Below are 21,105 nucleotides of genomic sequence, written 5' to 3'. Positions count from 1 at the left end.
GGGGTCCTGGGTCCCTGAGTGGACGTTTATGAGTGAGTTGGACTGGGGACTTTTACTGGGCAGGAGATGCCAACACCTCATCAGAGCCATTTGCATGGAATTACTCTTCCTCAGAATTACATCATCCAGAATGGCATCCCAAAACACAGATTTATCACCAGTATAATGAAACTCATGAAATTTAATGTTCCATTCAATAATGTAGTAAAGTTTATTTGTAGACCTTTATCAGCTCCCTATGTAATAAAAGAAATCATATTTTCGCCACATGCTTTTTTCTGATTCCTCCCTCTTATCCTGGGTTGTGAGGATGGCCCGCTTCCCTCTGCCAGTATTGGGAAAATACAGAGAGTGAAGAGGTAAATGGGGCATGGGTATGGGCTTGCGTGCAATTTGCATGTGATGCTGTGTGCCCAGGTATTAAATGTACCTTGTATTCTGCCCTTGAACAGAAAGCAGGACTGGGGAATATAAAATACTTTTTGCCAAGAGTCCTGTTGTTGAAATACCTGTTCATTATGCCTTCCCCTAAGAATATGACAAATACTCCAATATTGGGGCTTCCCTCTGCCATTAGCTCTTACTGTTTAATTGTAGTAAACCAGGAACATTAATTACTGTGCAGACATGGTCTAGACATGGTGTTTTGTATGTAGTACTTGTCTCTCTTATTTTCTGAGAACCTGTAGGTATTGTTCTAAAATTGAGATGTATCTAACTTATATGTTTTTAGAGTTGTTTTAATCTGTACCATTTAGAAGTTTTCATTGAATTTGTTACAGTATTGTTTTTGTTGTTTATGTTCTGGTTTCTTGACCATGAGGCACATGGGAACCTAACTCCCCAACCAGGAACTGAACCCACACCGCTGCACTGGAAGGCAAAGTCCTCACCATTAGATCTCCAGGGAAGCTCCTGAAAATTATTTTAATGCTTATTAATACTTACAGGTAACTTAGCCTCTTCTGGTTTAAAACAGGGTCTCCAGGGGACTGTGAGGTAGAATTCCAGATCCCTTCCCCTACCATCGCTTTCTCTTTTGCTTGCCCTAATCCTCAGAGTCCGGGTCCATAGGAGCTGGTGTGTTTTCAAAGCACCAGGGAAGTGGTGGTGTCTCATCTTCACCAGCTTTTTGGTTGGATTTCTTATCCTCACATAAGCCCCTAGCTCAAGTGGCCCCTGCTACAATATTCCCCCAAACCACCCTGTAGACGCCCTGGGTTTTCATCCTAGAGTTCTCTTCCTCTCTCCATGAGCCTCAGTGATGTTTCCAGACCCCCCACTTCCACCCAAACCCAAGGGGTCATGGCCAGAGTGGTGGTGAAAGGCGGTCAGTCTTTCTCCAAGCAAACAGACTGTGCTGTGGTTTCTTTCCCTCTGTTGTTTTTTGTTGCTAAGTCGTGTCCATCTCTTTCGCAAACCCAAAAGATGGCCCTAAATCTCCATGGGGTTGAAAAATAGAAAAAGAACCTGCACAGTCTAGAAAGAAAATGAGACAAAGGGAGGTTTGCGATGAGCAAGAGGTCTGGATCTCTACTTCCCTCGTGTCAAGTTGGTTTTCTTTCTAGTTACTTTCATGCCCCCTCTGTTCACCAGCTCCTCCCCTTGCACCTCTACCAAGTGAACTTGGCTACACCTTCCTTAGTATCTCACGTTGCTCCCTTCAGCTGGACTTCTGCAAGTAACGATGCTGGTTTTTTCATCCTGCATGCTCATATGGAGGCCACAGGGATGGTTACCATGGACACCAATCCAGCCAAAAGACCTCAGGGCCTGTGCTTGAGATGGGAGGCCTCATCCCATTATCCCCAGGGCTCCTTGGGTAGAGGAAGGAAGAAGAAGGGCATGGAGCACTGGTTATAGACAATGAATCCAATACCTTGGATGCAGAAGTTGCAGCGAGACATCAGTGCGCAGTGAGAAAGACTCACTTTCACTGTGGTCCTTGCCATTTCTTCCTCCTCTTCTCCCATCCTGCTCTGTTTTCTTTCTTCGTCTCCCTTTCTCTTTCCCTCTCCTGGCAGGCAGTGGAGTCCAACCTGGATTTCAATTCTAGCTCTGCCTTTTGCTAGCTGTGTGACAGTGATTGAGGAATTTAACCTCTCTGATACTTAATTCCCTTGCCTATTAAACTGGGGTGAAGATACCTACCTCCATTCTCTAATGAGAACTAGATGAGAGAATGTCTGATATCTATCCAGGGCAAAGTAAACACCCAACTGATGCTCTCCATGGTGATCATGTCTCCCCTCCAGTCAGTCCTATTGAAACTATGCAACTCAGATTAGGACTCAAACCCATTGTCCTTTTTTTTTTTTTTTCAAATTTGTATTTATTTTCGGCTGCCTTGGGTCTTCATTGCTGGACATGGGGTTCTCATTGCAGTGGCTTCTCTTGTTGCAGAGCACAGACTCTAGTGAGCACAGGCTTCAGTAGTTGTGCCTCATGGGTTTAGTTGCCCTGTGGCATTTCAGCACATGGGATCTTTCTGGACCAGGGATCAAAACCTATGTCCTCTGCAATGGCAGGTGGATTCCCAACCACTGGACCGTCAAGGAAGCCCCTCAAACCCACTGTATTTTAATTGAAATCGCCCACCTGGTCTTAGGACTTAATGAAGTTCAGGTGCTTTATGTCTCATTGCAGAAGAGTGACAGGTAAAAAGTAGATTTATTGAGAAAGATATACACTCCACAGACCGAGTGTGGGCCATCTCAAAAGGCTTGGAGAGCAGCCCTGAAATACGGGGCAGTCCGTTTTTATGGGCTGGGTGATTTGATAAGCTAACAGGTGAGTGTGAGGGTCACTCCAACTGTTCCGGGGAAGGGGTAAGGATTTTCAGGAACTGGAGCACTGCCCGCTTTCTGGCCTTTTATGGTCAGCTTCAGAACTGTCCTGGCACCTGTGAGTGTGGCATTTAGGTAACACATTGTGATGAGCGTCTGATGAGGCTCGATCCACTGGAAGTTGAATCTTCCAGCAACATGGGTCTAGTTGGTTCTAACCAGTTTTTTGTTTTTTGTTTTTTGGTTTTTTTTGTCATATGCTCAATGCCACTATCATGCTTTTAAAAGTTGTGCCCTGCCCCCTTCCCTCCTGTCTCCCTATTCAACCAACAGAATTCACAGGGGCTGCAAGGTAGGAAACCGCAACTTTAATGAGAAGCTTGAGATTTCTTTTTATTCCAAGACGCTTAACATTTCCCACTGAGTTGCCTACATAGCCTCATTCTCCCAGTTAGATGTGCTTAACACTCTGGGCATCTTCTTACTGTAGGTATGTATTTTTCTGCTAAGATAATCAAATATGCCAGTAGGGCTGACGGAAGCAAAACAGAGCCACGGATAAGACAATTTCCCCGGCGCATAAAATGCAAAGGGGCTCTGAGCAGAGATGGCGTGCCGAACGTCCAGGAGCACTGGGGAGATGTCTGGATCAGTGGAGGTTTTCATTAAGTTGAGAAAACTACGTTCGCTAAGGATGTAGTCCTGGCCGTAGTCCTCTTGCACTTCAGGGGAAAGGTTGTCCAGGACAGTCCTCTCCAGCTTCTCCCACATTTGACTCGTGCCTGCGATGTCTGAGATGCAAGAAAAAAAAAAAGAGAGAGCGGCTCAGATGCTGGGAAGGCCAGAACAGGCATGTCCTACCCCTAACTGGGAAAAGGGCTCTTGTAAATTGGCTTCTGTCAGGAAGGACATTCCCAAATGCCTTTTAAAGTAAGTGCTTTGCTTTTTTATTTTTTAAAGATTTTTGGATGTGAGTCATTTTTAAAGTCTCTACTGAATTTGATACAGTATTGTTTCTGTTGTTGATGTTCTGGGTTTTTTTTTTTTTTTTTTTTTGGTCAGAGAGGCATGTGGAATCTTGGCTCCCCAACCAGGGATTGAACCCACAGCCCCTGCATTGGAAGGTGAAGTCTTAAAGGGAAATCCTAAAGTATGTGCTTTATAATGGCAATTCTATTCTTTTAAACAGGCATGCAGAACAGGGCACAGAAGACTAGGTTTCCACAAACTGAACAGCTCATGTAACCAGCAGCCAGACCAAGAAAAGGAAAAAACAGCCAAGGCTCCTTTCCCAGGAGCAACTGTTCCAATAAACAGAATAGAGTTTTGCCTGACTTTAGACGCATGCACGCACAGGTACATGTATTGCGTAGTCAATAGCTTTCCATTCTGTAAACATGCCGTAAATTATTGATCTGTTATACTATGATGGCCCTTGAGGTTGTTTTCAATTTGAGGCTCTTACAAATAGTGTTGCCATAAACATTCTAGTACATATCTTTTCATGACTATTAAATACAATATAAAATATAATGTATATATTATCTATGTCCATGTGCCAAGTCGCCTCAGTTGTGTCCAACTCTTTGCAACCCTATGGACTGCGGCCTGCCAGGCCCCTCAGTCCACTTTTAAAAATATAGCAGTAATGCCTGCATATAAAGTTAAATATATGACATTGGGAATTCCCTGGTAGCCTAGTGGTTGGAATTCCGGGTTTCTACGGCCATTGCCCAGGTTAAATCCTTGGTCAGGGAAGGTCCCAAAAGCCTTGCAGCCAAAAAATAAAAAAAAGTTAAAAAATAAAAAATCTTGAACATGATTTTATCTATTTAATAAATATAACTTTCATTTTAAACAACACATTAAAATTTAACACATAATGATTAAATATATAACCATAATTTAATATAGAAGTAAATTCTTGCTGATTATAGAAAATTTAACAATATTTATGTGCTGTGCTGTGCTTAGCAGCTCAGTCATGTCCAGCTCTTTGTGGCCCCATGGGGAATAGCCCACCAAGCTCCCCTGTCCATGGAATTCTCCAGGCAAGAATACTAGAGTGGGTTGTCATGCCCTCCTCCAGGGGATCTTCCCAACCCAGGATCGAACCCATGTCTCCCTCATTACAGGCCGACTCTTTACCATCTGAACCACCAGGGAAGCCCAAGAATACTGGGGTGGGTAACCTACCCCTTCCTGACCCAGGAATCAAACCTGGGTCTTCTGCATTGCAGACGGGTTCTTTACCAGCTTAGCTACCAGGAAAGCCCAATAATATCTATATTTTACTTTAAAATATAGTAGCAATGTCTGCTTATTGTATAAATAATGAATAATAAGGAGATGCATATTTTTAAAAAATTACTCTCCTCTGAGGTCACTCACAGTTTTGTGTCATTTTACAGTCCCTCCTACTTCATAAACATATACATGTATGTTTGACTTCAGCTTAATTTCATTTCATTTGTGTTTTCACAAACAAAACACAGAAAGGATCATACTAAATGAAAACACATATGGTATGTATGTTTTGTTTGTTTGCAGGTTTTGTTTTTGGTTTGCTTGCTTAGTAATAAATCACAGACCTGCCTCCTGGTCAATGGCTCGAGGTTTAAACCAGAGCTGCAGAATTTCCCACCGAGCAGTTTTTAGTCACCACTTCTCAATCAAAGGACGAGCCAGTCGTTCCTAGATTTCCCCATTTCAGGCAGTGCTGCCTTCAACAACCTTGCACGATATATCCTTTTGTTTTTCACCCTTTACTTCTTTAGGCTACTGTCCCCAAAGGGTGATGATCCAGTCAAAAAACAGGTATATTTTGAATTTTAATAGCTACTGCCAGATTACTTTCCAGAAAGGTTGTAGCGACCCACACTCCCTCCTGCAAAGTGTGTGATTGCACAGGGATTGCTGTGGGGGTGAATCTTGTTTGCCAGCCTGGGTGACTCCTGGATATCAGAACAGTGAGGAAGCCCAAATGGGGTTTCCATCGTTCATTTCTTTTCATGAAGGCATGACACCCTGACACCCATACTTAAAGAAATGATTACCCTGACAGTTACCACTCTGGGGGCTTCTTTGACTTGGAAAACATGTTTGCATGAACTATGGTTCCTCCAGCTGCTTCTTCCCTAGTCTCTGCTCTCACAGACTAGGGGGTTTCTTTTCCTCTCCACTTCCTCCCTCACTGAACATCTCATGGACATTCTAATCATTCTTGCACCTGCCCTACCCACAATCCCCAAAGCTATGTTTATTGATTACAAAGCCACCAGCCTTTGATCAAACTTCATCGTCCTCTTCTGACATACTGTTGTCCATCCCCTGCCATTTTGAGGCCATGCACAATAAAACTGTTAAGATGACCTGGTTCCAAATCCAAACACTAGCTCATCTCAGCTCTGTGGCTTGAGAAATCCCTTAACTCCTCTGAGCCTCAGTTTTCTACCTATGAAATGGGACTATTGTGATGCCTGCCTCGTGTATGCTCAGTCGCTCAGTCATATCACATCTTTGTGACCCCCGTGGACTGTAGCCCACCAGGCTCTTCCATCCATGGGATTCCCCAGGCAAGAATACTGGAGTGGGTTGTCATTTCCTTTTCCAGGGGATCACATAAAATCTTAAAATGTGCTTGGAGTGCAAAATGTTCTAGCTATTTTTATTGCAAGGGACCCCAAAAATCTGATGTCTCCTTGAATGTCTTCAGAAATTCTGTGTCCCTAAAGATTCCTTTTCTCATCTCCCAATTTAAATGTCAAACATAAGTCCTCAGCCCTCTACCATCTGGCCTCTTGCCTTTAGAGAGCCCAGCAAATATCAGCTTTATTTTTCATTTTACTTATTGTTTTTGGCCCCACTGTGTGGCATGTGCGGTGGGATCTTCCTTGTGATCAGGGATTGAACCCCATCCCCCTCAGTGGAAGCATGGAGTCCCAATCACTGGACTGCCAGTGTGAAGTGAAGGGAAAGTTGCTCAGTCGTGTCCAACTCTTTGAGACTCCATGGACTATAGAGTCCATGGAATTCTCCAGGCCAGAATACTGGAGTTGGTAACCTTTCCCTCTCCAGAGGATTTTCCCAACCCAGGAACTGAACCCAGATCTCCCACATTGCAGATGGATTCTTTACAAGCTGAGCCATGAGGGAAGCCCAGTAATACTGGAGTGGGTAGCCTATCCCTTCTTGAACGGATCTTCCTGACCCAGGAATGAAACCAGAGTCTCCTGCATTGCAGGTGGACTCTGAGCTATCAGGAAAGCCCACTGGGCCACCAGGGAAGTCCCCAAATGTCAGCTTTAAATTGAGAGCAGCTTAGTTTATGATATAAAAGGACCAGGCACTAGACCAAGAGATCTGAGTTTTAATTCCCCACCACTGTGGTGTCATAGACGTCCATGCTGGAATATCTGTTACCCACCCTATAGCAGTGTCCTCGCCTGGTGAATGATGTCAAATAAACCTACCCCTCAAGGCTGTGATGTAAATTCAGACATATACAGACAGGATGGGAGTAAAATTGGAATGATAATTAAGGGAACAATTTACAATTATCCAGTAAAGTTGAAGACAGTGAAAATCTATGACCCAGTCATCCCATTCCTGGGTATGTGTCATAGGAAAAATCACACACACACACACACACACACACACACACACACACACACACCACAGTACATGTGCCAGGAGCTCCACAGAATTGTTCACAATTGTCCAAAGAAGAAAGAAAGAAAGAAGAAAAAGTCGTGTCTGACTCTTTGCAACCCCATGAACTGTAGTCTGCCAGGCTACTCTGTCCATGGAATTGTCCAGTCCAGAATACTGGAGTGGGCAGACATTCCCTTCTCCAGGGGATCTTTTCAACCCAGGGATCGAACTCAGATCTCCTGCATTACAGCCAGATTCTTTACCATCTGAGCCACCAGGGAAGTCTAAAGCAACCCAAATATCCCATTGATGGTAGAAAAATTTGTGGCATATTCACAGAATATGACACAGCAACAAAAATGGATGAACTACAGCTATGCACAGCACAGAAGAATTGTGAAAACATAATATTTTGAGGAAAAAAACAGACACAAAAGATTACATACATGTTGATTCCGTTCAAAGCTCAAAAACTAATAAAGGCAAACTATTGTTTGAGGATGCATGCATGCATGGAACACTGTCAAGAACAGCAAATAAACAATTGTTAGAGAAAGTACAGGAGGTTAAATGTTGCAAGGAGGAGAGAGCCAAAAGCGGAGAGGACCGTATGGGGGCTTCTGGGAGCTGGAAATGTTTTGTTTTTTGATCTGGATGTTAAGTGCGTGAGTTTCTATCAATCTACTAAACTGTGTATATGTGATATATTTCTCAATTTAAAAAATAAGATCAACAGCATCAAGAAGGAATGTATGGAAAATGGCTAGTGCCTGATAAGAGCAGCTGCCCCCAAATGCTAGCGATGACAATTTCACTGGGTCCTTGAAACAGTCACTTAATTGCAGGGCTGCTGTCTGGTCCATAGTGCATCCTACATCTGTGTTAAAAGTTTACGTGGGCTGTGACACCAAGCCCTCAATGCCCCTGCCAGTTCATCATTCTCCCCTTTTCCATTAGCTGTCAGGCAGCTTTCCTCGCTCTGTCTCTCAGGCTGTCACATTTGGCATCGTCTCCGACCCACCCTCCTTCTCCAACTCCCCTCAACTCTTCTCCCCACCCAGAGAGTCCCCAAGCTGAAAACCCCTCCCCAGACTTCACCTCCCCTCCATTCCTAGAGTTCTGGTCCCACCTCTCAACCCGGATGGGCCACGTGTGTTTCCCCAGGTTTCCATCCCAGATGAACCCTTTCACCATCTCCTGGCTCCTCCTGGACAGCTCTGCGAGACTCCTGGCTGCCACATACCTCAAGACAAAGTTCTGCTTTTCTTTTTGATTTACATCTGGTGCGTTTGAGTTAATATTCAAACCTCTAGGGTTTGTTCTTTAGCGTGTTAGGCCTCCCTCTCCCAGTGTGTGGTTTTTTATTAGACATGCTCTTTTATATCTTCGCTTAAATCACCAATTAAATGTTTGATGGCCCAGAACTAAGGACTGAGCCATGGGGGGTCATTTGCCTCTCCCTAGAGTCCAGAAATTCAGCAAGTGGAGAAGAAAGGACAGCCATCTCCTCCCGGGGTAGAAGGAGGCAGATCATATCCATATCCTCCAGAGGGGACGAGGTGGTGTTTGAAAAAATACATGACATCAATATAATTCGTTGGTGTGAGGAGGCAGGGGAACAACTATACATTGCAAAGCTGGGCACTTGGTCATCAGTGCTTGAAAGAGGGGCTTCCCAGGTGGCGCTAGTGGTAAAGAACCCACCTGCCAATGCAGGAGAAGTAAGAGATGGGGGTTCGATCCCTGGGTCAGGAAGATTTTCAGAGGAGGGCATGGCAACCCACTCCAGTATGCTTGCCTGCGGAATCCCATGGACAGAGGGGCCTAGCGGGCTGCAGTCCCCAGGGTCGCAAAGAGTCGGACACGACTGAAGCGACTGAGCACACATACACGCTTAAGAAAGGCCCGCCCATCCCAACCCCATTTTTGTCCACCGCTGACGGGTTTGATTTGACCTCTGTCAGAACAGAACCTCTGTCAGAATCTCTTCCAGAATGAACACTTTGGGGCTCTTGGGCTCAGACACCTACTTGTTTTGAAGCCTCCGGGCTGGATGACAGAGACTTTAACTCCCCATTTGGACAGCTCTTGTCGCAGGATTGATGAAAACATGATCAGAGCTGCCTTGGATGAGCCATAGGCTGCCATCTTCTGCATTGGAACCCCTCCTAGGGAACAACAAGAGGAAAAAAAAAAAATCGGGTCTGAGGTTTTTATTTGTTCATCCACTAAGTTTTTAGATGGCACCTACTTCATGCCAGGAGCTGGAATCAGCAATGACTAAGGCAGACAAAGGAAGACAAGGGCCCCCCGTACCCAGGTGAGCATGTGTTCCTGGTCACACTGCTGTCTGGCTTCCTTTGCTTCTGCTTTCCACGGCTGTTCCATCACAGCTGGTCCAATGACAATCCAAGTGTAAGGCTCAGTCTCTCCCAGCAATTAAGCTCAGGTAATAAAGAGTATCTGCCCAACCTCTGACCTTCCGGTTTGGCCGACCTACATTCTGAGGTCCTGGGTGGACATATGTTGGGGGAAGGAGGGGCAGAATGGGCACTGTTCACTCCATTACTGTACTTGTACTTGGGCTTAACACGTTGCCACAAGGAGTAACAGACACCACAGGGAACTGTGAAACATCTCTGTAAGAGGGTATGACCCGTCAGAATGGCCATCATCAAAAAGACTCTAAGTAATAAATGCTGCAGAGAGAGTTTGGAGAACAGGGAACCCAATTACTGTGGACAGTGACTGCAGCCATGAAATGAAAAGATGCTTGCTCCTGGGAAGAAAATTGCAGCCCAGTAAAACTGGGGGGCAGGGAACACAGGCATTGAAGAGATACCTAGAAGAGCTAATATCAATTAGCATTATTCTTCTTACATGATTATTAAAGCTCTGGTCTAGGATTTCCCCGATGATCCAGCTGTTAAGACCCCACGCGTCCAATACAGAGGGTTCAGGTTTGACCCCTGGTGGGGAACCTAAGATCTCATAGGCCAGGCAGTGCAGCCAAAAAAAAAATTTTTTTTTTAATAAATCTTTGGTCTGGCTCACATAACTTCCTTTTGGGAAACACTCTCCCTTACCCCTCTGTCTTTGCAGGAAGGCTGCAAAGTCAGGGGTACTGTCATCATTAAGAGAGGTCAACTGGCCAATCATGATCTTGCATCCCCTGGCCATGGAGACTGGGCTGGGGCTGTGCATGTGACTTCAACTGAGCAGAGTCCTGATATAGATTGTGGAAGGGAAATAGCTTTATCATTTATTCCTGGATATCTACGTGTGATAATGGTGAAACGTCAGAACTCCCGGGGCCGTTTTGGTCACCACTTCACAGAAGGTAAGCAAAAGAAAGTGGTGACAAGCAAGTTCAGAAAGCTAGAGGTGGAGGGTTGTGGACTGAAACGGAGATGGAGCTGGGGGAAGAGTTATGATCACCCTGAAGCTTGTTTGCAACTGTCAGTGAGCTCGTAAACTCCCACTTCCTTCTTTAAGTTCCTTTGAGGTTTGGCCCTGTCACTTAAAAGAAAGAGTCCTGAAGCTTAACTAATGCAATTTCAATATAGAATCTGGCATCAAATGTTAAACTCTGATTCCTGCTTGCCACGTATTTAAGCTGCTTCTTATTGAAGTGATTAAGAGTTCAAAATCCAGTTCCTTCCTTTGACCCGTGAGAAGGGCAAAAGCAAAGAAGCAAAAGCAACTTGTTCAAACTTTCAACCCAGTTTGGACAGTTAGCCTTGTCATTTCTTCACGGTTTTTAGAGATGAGGTGGGCACGGCCAGCTGGAAGGCAGGGTAGCAGAGGGCAGCAGTTAAGGGCTGGTTTCTGGAGCCAACTGCACCTGTGTTCAAAGCCAGTTAAAGTTAGGAAAACCAGGTCATGTTGATGCACCTTTTGATCTATAAATTAAGAGTAAGGATAATACGTGTGTTACAGTAAGGATAATACGTGTGTGAAAGCTGAGTGAGTGGTACAGAACAGGCTCCTAATAGACCTTCCTGTTACTTGCCCAGGCACTGGGTTGTTTAAAAGCTCCCCCGGGTGATTCCAGCGGTCAGATCTGGTTGTTAAACGTTTCTCAAGAACGTCTCTGAGTGTTTTCCATGTGTCTCTGCCTTCTGGACGTGTAAATGTTAATCCAGCCTGGGACCTGGGAAAACTGAGGTTTATGTTTTGGTTGTAGAAGTTGTGACTCAGAAGTTGGATAGCGACCTGGCATTGCTGTCTTATCTTTGATCTAAGTCTCAGAAACGTGGCTGGGGCAGGGGGAGGGCAGGGGTAAGGTATGTTGTGTTTCAAGAGTCTGAAATTAAATCTAAGGCTATGCCGGAAGAAAGTGTCTCTTGTTTATATGTTTGGTTTTGATGGATCTTGTGCTGTATGTGCCTTGGTCAAAATATATTTCCCTTAAATTATGTTGACTGAAAGCATATCTCAGAAGGTTGCATTCTGTATGATTCCATTTATATTACATTCTTGAAATAAAATTATACAGATGGAGAATAGATTCGTGGTCACCAGAAGGTGGGGTGAGGGTGTGGATGTGGTCCTGAAAGGGATAGCTCAGGGGATCCTTTTGCTGAAACATTCTGTATTTTGATTGTGTTGGTGGTTTTAGAAAGCTATGCATATGATGAAACTGCACAGAATTACACACACACACACATAAATGGATGCAGATAAACCTGGTGAGGTCTGAATAAGCTCTGTGCATGGTACTGATGGTTTTGATGTCACACTGTAATTACACAAAATGTTATCTTTAGGGAAGACTGAGTGAAGGGTCAACAGGACTTCCCTGTACATTTCCTTGCAGCTTCCTGAGAATCTATACTTATTTCCAAATAAAAAATTTTTAAAGGCATACTCTCTTTAAGACATTTTAGGGCTAGAGAATTGCCTAGCTGCCATGCAGGTCTTTGGATGTACCAAGATCATAGGGTCTCTTAACATTTTGGTAAATAAAACTAAAAATTTTTTTTGTGGGATCTTTGTCAGGTTTTGGTATTAGGGTGATGGTGGCCTCATAGAATGAGTTTGGAAGTTTACCTTCCTCTGCAATTTTCTGGAAGAGTTTGAGCAGGATAGGTGTTAGCTCTTCTCTAAATTTTTGGTAGAATTCAGCTGTGAAGCCGTCTGGACCTGGGCTTTTGTTTGCTGGAAGATTTTTAATTACAGTTTCAATTTCCGTGCTTGTGATGGGTCTGTTAAGGTTTTCTATTTCTTCCTGGTCGAGTTTTGGAAAGTTGTACTTTTCTAAGAATTTGTCCATTTCTTCCTCGTTGTCCATTTTATTGGCATATAGTTGTTGATAGTAGTCTCTTATGATCCTTTGTATTTCTGTGTTGTCTGTTGTGATCTCTCCATTTTCGTTTCTAATTTTATTGATTTGATTTTTCTCCCTTTGTTTCTTGATGAGTCTGGCTAATGGTTTGTCAATTTTATTTATCCTTTCAAAGAACCAGCTTTTGGCTTTGTTGATTTTTGCTATGGTCTCTTTTGTTTCTTTTGCATTTATTTCTGCTCTAATTTTTAAGATTTCTTTCCTTCTACTAACCCTGGGGTTCTTCATTTCTTCCTTTTCTAGTTGCTTTAGGTGTAGAGTTAGGTTATTTATTTGACTTTTTTCTTGTTTCTTGAGGTGTGCCTGTATTACTATGAACTTTCCCCTTAGGACTGCTTTTACCATGTCCCACAGGTTTTGGGTTGTTGTGTTTTCATTTTCATTCGTTTCTATGCAAATTTTGATTTCTTTTTTGATTTCTTCTGTGATTTGTTGGTTATTCAGCAGCGTGTTGTTCAGCCTCCATATGTTGGAATTTTTAATAGTTTTTCTCCTGTAATTGAGATCTAATCTTACTGCATTGTGGTCAGAAAAGATGCTTGGAATGATTTCTATTTCTTTGAATTTACCAAGGCTAGCTTTATGGCCCAGGATGTGATCTATCCTGGAGAAGGTTCCATGTGCGCTTGAGAAAAAGGTGAAATTCATTGTTTTGGGATGAAATGTCCTATAGATATCAGTTAGGTCTAACTGGTCTATTGTATCATTTAAAGTTTGTGTTTCCTTGTTAATTTTCTGTTTAGTTGATCTATCCATAGGTGTGAGTGGGGTATTAAAGTCTCCCACTATTATTGTGTTATTGTTAATTTCCCTTTCATACTTGTTAGCATTTGTCTTACATACTGCGGTGCTCCCATGTTGGGTGCATATATATTTATAAAATAATAGCAAATGAAGCAACCAACAAACAACTAACCTCAAAAATATACAAGCAACTCCTACAGCTCAACTCCAGAAAAATAAATGACCCAATCAAAAAATGGGCCAAAGATCTAAATAGACATTTCTCCAAAGAAGACATACAGATGGCTAACAAACACATGAAAAGATGCTCAACATCACTCATTATCAGAGAAATGCAAATCAAAACCACAATGAGGTACCATTTCACGCCAGTCAGAATGGCTGCTATCCAAAAGTCTACAAATAATAAATGCTGGAGAGGGTGTGGAGAAAAGGGAACCCTCTTACACTGTTGGTGGGAATGCAAACTAGTACAGCCACTATGGAGAACAGTGTGGAGATTCCTTAAAAAACTGGAAATAGAACTGCCTTATGATCCAGCAATCCCACTGCTGGGCATACACACTGAGGAAACCAGAAGGGAAAGAGACACGTGTACCCCAATGTTCATCGCAGCACATTATAATAGCCAGCACATGGAAGCAACCTAGATGTCCATCAGCAGATGAATGGATAAGAAAGCAGTGGTACATATACACAATGGAGTATTACTCAGCCATTAAAAAGAATACATTTGAATCAGTTCTAATGAGGTGGATGAAACTGGAGCCTATTATACAGAGTGAAGTAAGCCAGAAGGAAAAACACCAATACAGTATACTAACGTATATATATGGAATTTAGAAAGATGGTAACGATAACCCTGTATACGAGACAGCAGAAGAGACACTGATGTATAGAACAGTCTTATGGACTCTGTGGGAGAGGGAGAGGGTGGGAAGATTTGGGAGAATGGCATTGAAACATGTGAAACATCATGTATGAAACAAGATGCCAGTCCAGGTTCAATGCACGATGCTGGATGCTTGGGGCTGGTGCACTGGGATGACCCAGAGGGATGGTATGGGGAGGGAGGAGGGTTCAGTATGGGGAACACATGTATACTAATTAAATAATTTTCTATTAAAGAAAAAAAAAAGAAAAAAAAATTTTAAAAAAAAAACTAAAAATTTAGGGTTTTTTTTTTTTTTTAAGCTTGTCATGGGACGCCCCTGGATTTCCCTGGTGGCTCATTGGTAAAGAATCCACCTGCCAATGTAGGAGATGTGGGTTCGATCCCTGGGTTGGGAAGATCTCCTGGAGAAGGAAATGGCAACCCGCTGCAGTATTCTTGCCTGGAGAATCCCACGGACAGAGGAGCCTGGCAGGCTACAGTCCATGGGGTTGCAAAAGAGTTAGACATGACTTAGCGACTAAATAACAAAAAATAGGAGGCCCCCAAATCAAGGTCTGGCTAATCTGAAACATAAAAGATGAGCCCCCTAAGCACACCAGAGTGTGAAACATTTCTGCTGAGGCTGCAAGCGAATTTAAAGTGACAGTGTACTTGTCAGTCACTCCATCCCACACGCACCTCCATCACAGATTAGGCTAATGCAAAAGCAAAACTTTGCCCTTAGAGGGATACTCGCTCAGGAGATATTAAAATTGAATGCTGGGGTTCCTGTAAGTCAATTCTAAGTAGCCAGCGCTGGTAAACTGCCCAGAATATGGGGTGACCTGTTATTAAGCAACTTAATGGAACACCCAGGCAACAATGGGACTTGTTTTAACCATCTGCATACAAACCTATGGACTATTTTGCTGCTGCGGTGGTTGCTTAGTTGCTAAGTCATGTCTAACGTTTTGCAACCCCATGGACCTTAGCCCACCAGGCTCCTCTGTCTATGGGATCTCCCAGGCAAGAATACTGGAGTGGGTTGCCCTTTCCTCCTTCAGGGGATCTTCCCAACCCAGGGATCAAACCCTCATCTCCTGCATCGGCAGGCGGAATCTCTACCACTGAGCCAGCAGGGAAGCCCCAGGGACTCTTTCCATCCTTCACAACTGTAAGCCATCTATCTCCCCTTGGTGGAGCCACCATGAATGCAGCATCCCACCCCCTTCTAAATCTACCAGTCTCCCCTACCCAGTCTTTCTGCCTCGGGGAACTACTCAGTGACTCTGTTGTCTGGCAAGAACAAACTCAGCATTCACATTTGTCATCAGTCTAGGGTTCCTTGTCTTGGACTTCATGGTGTAGAGGGAACCTTGAAGTTACAATCCTGCAGTTTACAGAACTGTGAGGCCTTCCCCCGACCCACCCCCCACCATCCTCTAAGGTGGGGCTCAGTCCTAGTCTTTGCCTGACTCATTTGGTGCTGGACAAGCAACAGGTTAGTAACCTTTCAGTTCTAGCAGTCAAGTGCTCTTAGGGTCCTCTGAGGAAGCACAGGGCCTCAAAGGCTCCTCATACGCACAAGGACCCATACCTACCAGACCATCTTTTTCCTGACCAAAAGCTAACACACGGCTTTCCAAGTGGATGTCCTGTAACACAGGGCGGAATACCTGCAACTTTTCAGCCCGAAGCTGTATAGGTAGGGTGTGATATTTTGATTTATAATAAATATGTATTTGGTCATGGTCGTTGTTTCTGGCACTGGGCTTCTAAAGCCCCGGGAGTTTCCTAAGGCAGCGGTCCCCGGCCTTTTTGGCACCAGGGACTGATATCATGAAAGACGATTTTTCCACAGACAGGAGGTGGGGGGTGGGGATGATTTCAGGATGATTCAAGCACATACATTTATTATGCACTTTATTTCTGATCTAACCCTGCCACTAATCTGACAGTCTCAGGGCTGGATGTTGGGGACCCCTGCCCTAAGGGACAGGAGCTGCAAAGGTTAAAGGAGACTTTTGTCACGTTAATGAGGCAACCAACAAAACCCTCTCCTAAGGATGGGGCTGGTTGCCACTGGATTCAACCTTGTGATTAGAGGGTTGGAACTTTCAGTTTTACCCCCACCTCCATCTCCAGTGAGGGGAGAGGGGAGATTGAGATCAATCATCAACGGCTAATGATGTAGTCAATCACATGCTCTAACGAAGCCTCACGAAAGCCCCAAAGGAGGGCGTTGGGAGAGCTTCCAGGTCAGTGACCGCACGGAGATTGGCTTTCAGAGAGCATGGAAACATCTCACCCTTTCCCCATGCCTTGCCCTGTGTAGCTTTTCATCTGGCTCTTGATCTGTATCCTTTAATATCCTTTGTAATAAACCAGTAATCCAGTGAGTTGAGCTGCTCTAGCAAATTAATCAATCCCAGCAACAGAGTAGTTGGTACCTCTCTTCTACAGCCCATCGATCAGAAGCACAGACGATAACCTGGGCTTGTGACCAGCATCCACTGTTTGTTTGCCCCCGTGTTTGCCTGATATGTCCTTGTTTGGTAGTCTGGAAGAGTGAGAATTTAGAGAATTTAGAGTAAAAGACCTAGGTACCAACCCTCATTCCATTGCTTACCAGCTGGATGATCCTGGGCTAGAATGTGCTTAATCTAAAAGGAATTAGTCTCTGCATCTTGCAGATAGATGTTAGAATTGAATCCAAAGTGGGGATGGGCGGGTGGTTGGGGGGACAGTCCTATAGGACTGAGCCCTCAACCAGTGGGACCTGATGCTATATCCAGGTAGAAAGCGTCAGAATTGAGTTGCATTGTAGGCACCCTGTTGGTATCCGAGCATTGCTTGTTGGTGTCTGGGAAACTCTTCTCTGCGATTTGGGACCAGGCGCAGGACACATTTATAGGGGTACCAGGGTCCCATATCCACAGCAGCGTTCTCATTCTCTAATATCTTCCCAAGACAGTACTCTCATGACCTTGTCTTGGGAGAAAGCAGTGAGGGTTCCTAGCTGGTTTCTGCTTCCTCCAAGGTCAAGTGAGTCATTTCAAGTAACAAAGTCCAGGGAATTCCCTGGCAGTCCAGGGGTTAGGGCTTCTCTGCTGAGGGCCAGGGTTAAATCCCTGGTCAGGGATCTAAGAATCCCCACCTCCATCACCCTGCCCCAAAAAAGGAACAAAGTTCATTACTATATTGCACCTTTCCAACTCAAGAACACAGACCAGGGCTTCTGTGGTGGTCCCATGGTAAAGATCGCATGCTTCCACTGCAGGGGACAAGGGTTTGATCCCCTCGTTGGGGAAGTTCTGCATGCTACGAAGTGCAGCCAAAAGGAAAAAAAAAAAAAAAAGAACACAGACCAACCCAGGAGAGGTAGGTTTGCTTACCTCATTTAGGTATGGATAACAGAAATTTGAGATTAATAGCATCTCCCCAGTCCCTGGGGATTTAACAAACTGTTCAGTAACAAAGAAATATCTAAGACCTTGTTCAAAGTGTGATTGAGAAGCAGCGGCAGCAGCTGGGAGTCTATTAGAAGTGCAAGCCCTCGGGTCCCACTCCAGACCCACTGAATCAGAAATTCTGGGGGTGAGAGCAGGATTTTTTTCTTACTGTGATAAAACACACAAAATGTAAAATTCACCATCTAACCCTTTTAAGGTGTACAATGCAGTGGCTTTTAGTATGTTTACAATATTGCACAACCAACAGCACTATTTGGTTCTGTATTTTCAATGCCCCAAAAGGACACCCCATGACCATTAAGAAGTCACCTCTCACACCTTTTCCCTCCAGGCTCTGAGAACCACTAACCTGCTTTCTGTCTCTATGGGACTGCCTGTGTTGGACATTCCACATGAATAGGACTGTCCCAAGATGTGGCCTTTTGCGGCTGGCCTCTGTCACTTAGCACGATCTTCTCAAGGTTCACCCTTCAGTGGATCAGCACTTTGCTCCTTTTTGTGGATTAATAATATTCCACTGTGTGGACAGACCACGTTACGTTCATCAGTTCATCAGTTGATGGACATTTGGATTGTTTCCATCTCTAGCTATTGTAAATAATGATGCTATGAAGACCTGTGTACAAGTTTTTGTTTGAACACCTGTTTTCTGTTCTCTCAAGTATGCACTTAGGAGTCAAATTGCTGAGTCATACTGTAACTCTATGTTTCATTTATTGCTGCTGCTGCTAAGTTGCTTCAGTTGTGTGAAGCACGACTGTACGACCCCATAGACGGCAGCCCACCAGGCTCCCCAGTCTCTGGGATTCTCCAGGTAAGAACACTGGAATGGGTTGCCATTTCCTTCTCCAATTTAATTTATTGAGGAACTGCCAAATGTTTTCCACAGAGGGTGCACCATGTTACATTCCCACCAGCAATTCAGGAGCATTCCACTTCCTCCATATCCTGGCAGATCAAGTGCTGTTTTCTGATTTTTCATGACATCACCCTAGTGGGTGTGAAATATTACCTCATTTAAGTTTTGGCTTCCTGTCATTGTTTTTAAGTAGCCCTCTTGCTGATATTAATGCATCCAAAGTTTAAAAAAATTGTCCAGGGACCAGTAGCATTCACTTCGGAACTAGGTACGAAATACAGACTCTTAGGCCCTCTCAGACCAATTCGGTCAAATCCTTCATTTTAACAGGGCCGCCCGATGCAAAGAGCAGACTCATTGGGAAAGACCCTGATGCTGAGAAAAATTAAAAGCAAAAGGAGAAGAGGGCAACAGAGGATGAGATGGTTGGATGGCATCACCGACTCAATGGACATGAGTTTGAGCAAACTCGCGGAAATAGTGAAGGAGAGGGGAGCCTGGCGTGCTGCAGTCCATGGGGTCACAGAGAGCCAGACACGACTGAGTGACTGAACAACACCAACTAGGCGATCACCGTACACAGCGTTTGAGAAGCACTGACGTAGGCGACAGCCCTAAACTGCTGACACTTCCTCATCATTGCTTAAACACACTGGAGTTAGGGTCTGTGGTTTTTCTGTTTGTTTTGGGGGTTATTTTGCCCCCCATTTTTGCCTGGTATCCTTGTTTGGTAGTCTGGAAGAGTGAGAGGAACACAGAATTTGGAGTCAAAAAACAGACCTGGGTACCAACCCTGACTCCACTGCTTACCAGCTGGATGATTCTGGGCTAGAGTGTTCTTGATCCAAAAGGAATTAGTCTCTGCATCCTGTAGATGGATGATTCTGGGCTAGAGTGTTCTTGATCTAAAAGGAATTAGTCTGTGCATCCTGTAGATGTTAGAAATGAATGACTTGAAGTATGTAAGTATCTAATTAAACTCAGCACGAAGATGTTCACTCCATCTTGCTCTCCCCTCTCCCCCATTGTCCTGTGCTTGCTCTGGCTAGTTTTGAGGAAGTAGATCTCATCTTTGGCTTCTTCTCACATTACTGAGCAACTGAGACTGGCTGAATGATTTGCCAGATGGTTCCCTTAAGGCAGCTAGTTCAACAAGGGGGGAAAAAAAAATCCAGGCATGATCCCATAGTCAATTTCTACCGACTAGGGCTTCCCTGGTGGCTCAGTCAGTAAAGAATCTGCCTGCAGGACAGGAGACATGGGGTTCAATTCCTGGGTTGGAAGATCTGCTGGAGAAGGAAATGGCAACCCACTCCAGTATCCTCGCCTGGGAAGCCCCATGGACAGAGTTGCTTGGCGGGTTACAGTCCCTGGGGTCACAAGAGTTGGACATGACTTAGTGACCAAACCACCACATGGACTAAGTCAAACTGAACTCAAGGTTGGATCTGCCTGTAATTTGTAGACTTGTAAGACTCTCTGTGAGGCCAAGGACCTTGGTGCAAAGTTTTTCACACATTTTTAAACAGCTTGATGTGATGGGTGTCAACTACAAATCGGCACTTGCCAAGATCGCTGCGAACGACTGAAGAACAAGGGCATTCACCATCTGCCTCAATGGAGACTGAACCCTGCACTGTTGCAACCGTTGACCTTTAACACCCGCTGAGGGAGTTCAGGGTGGAGTAAGGCACTCTGTGCCCCTGATGGCATGGGTCTTTAGATAGATGTTTTAGGAACAGATTTTATAAACTCAACCTTTGCATCTCCTCATATCTAGAAAAGCAATAAATCCCTTCATGGTGACATCAGATCCTCTCGACTAGCAGAAACCTTTTGGTAAATGAATGTTTAATGGTATTGAACTCCCCCCTTCACCAAAATCTTATATATTGGCCTTCCCCTACTACCTCTTTTGGAGCAGTCTCTAAGAACTATCCGAGCTGCTGCCTTCCGGGCTGCAGTCCTCATTTTGCCGGCAATAAAGCTCAACTCGCACCTCTCAAGGTGTGCATCTTTTTAGTCGACTTGGGCAATCATCACTATCTCTCAGTAGAGAGATCCCTGTTACTAGAGTGCCTTCTGCAACTGTGCTAAGTGCTCAGAACCCACAGTGCATTTAGCTCTATGGTTGAGACCAGAAGTTCTCAACTGGGGGTGCTTCTGCACCCCACCCCCACCCCCAGTGGCCACGTGGTAATATCTGAGGGTTTCTCAGCGCTGTGGGTGGGTACTACTTACATCTAATGAACCAAGAACACATGTTGCTAAACATCCTGTGGTGCATCAGACAGCCCCCCACAGAAAGAATTAGCCTCCCCACATTATCAATAATGTGGAGGCTGGAAATGCTGCCTTCGACTCAGGTG

General features: G+C 44.5%; 1 protein-coding gene across 1 annotated transcript in view; it reads right to left on the bottom strand.

Annotated features, from left to right (window-relative positions):
- Positions 1-3,139: 3,139 nt before the first annotated feature.
- HSD17B2 (hydroxysteroid 17-beta dehydrogenase 2) overlaps positions 3,140-21,105 on the bottom strand; it is a 90,857-nt gene continuing 72,891 nt past the window's right edge. The window contains exons 4-5 of the mRNA XM_061386850.1: positions 9,470-9,607; positions 3,140-3,577 (exon numbers count right to left, since the gene is read on the bottom strand). Of these exons, the coding sequence (XP_061242834.1) occupies positions 3,216-3,577; positions 9,470-9,607 (500 nt within the window). The 3' untranslated portion in view covers positions 3,140-3,215. The remainder of the gene's footprint in view (positions 3,578-9,469; positions 9,608-21,105) is intronic.

Source organism: Bos javanicus, chromosome 18, assembly GCF_032452875.1.
Source record: "Bos javanicus breed banteng chromosome 18, ARS-OSU_banteng_1.0, whole genome shotgun sequence".
In the NCBI taxonomy this organism is placed as follows: Eukaryota; Metazoa; Chordata; class Mammalia; order Artiodactyla; family Bovidae; genus Bos; species Bos javanicus.
The sequence above is the reverse complement of the archived record's forward strand: the minus strand, read 5'-3'. Positions and strand labels throughout refer to the sequence as shown.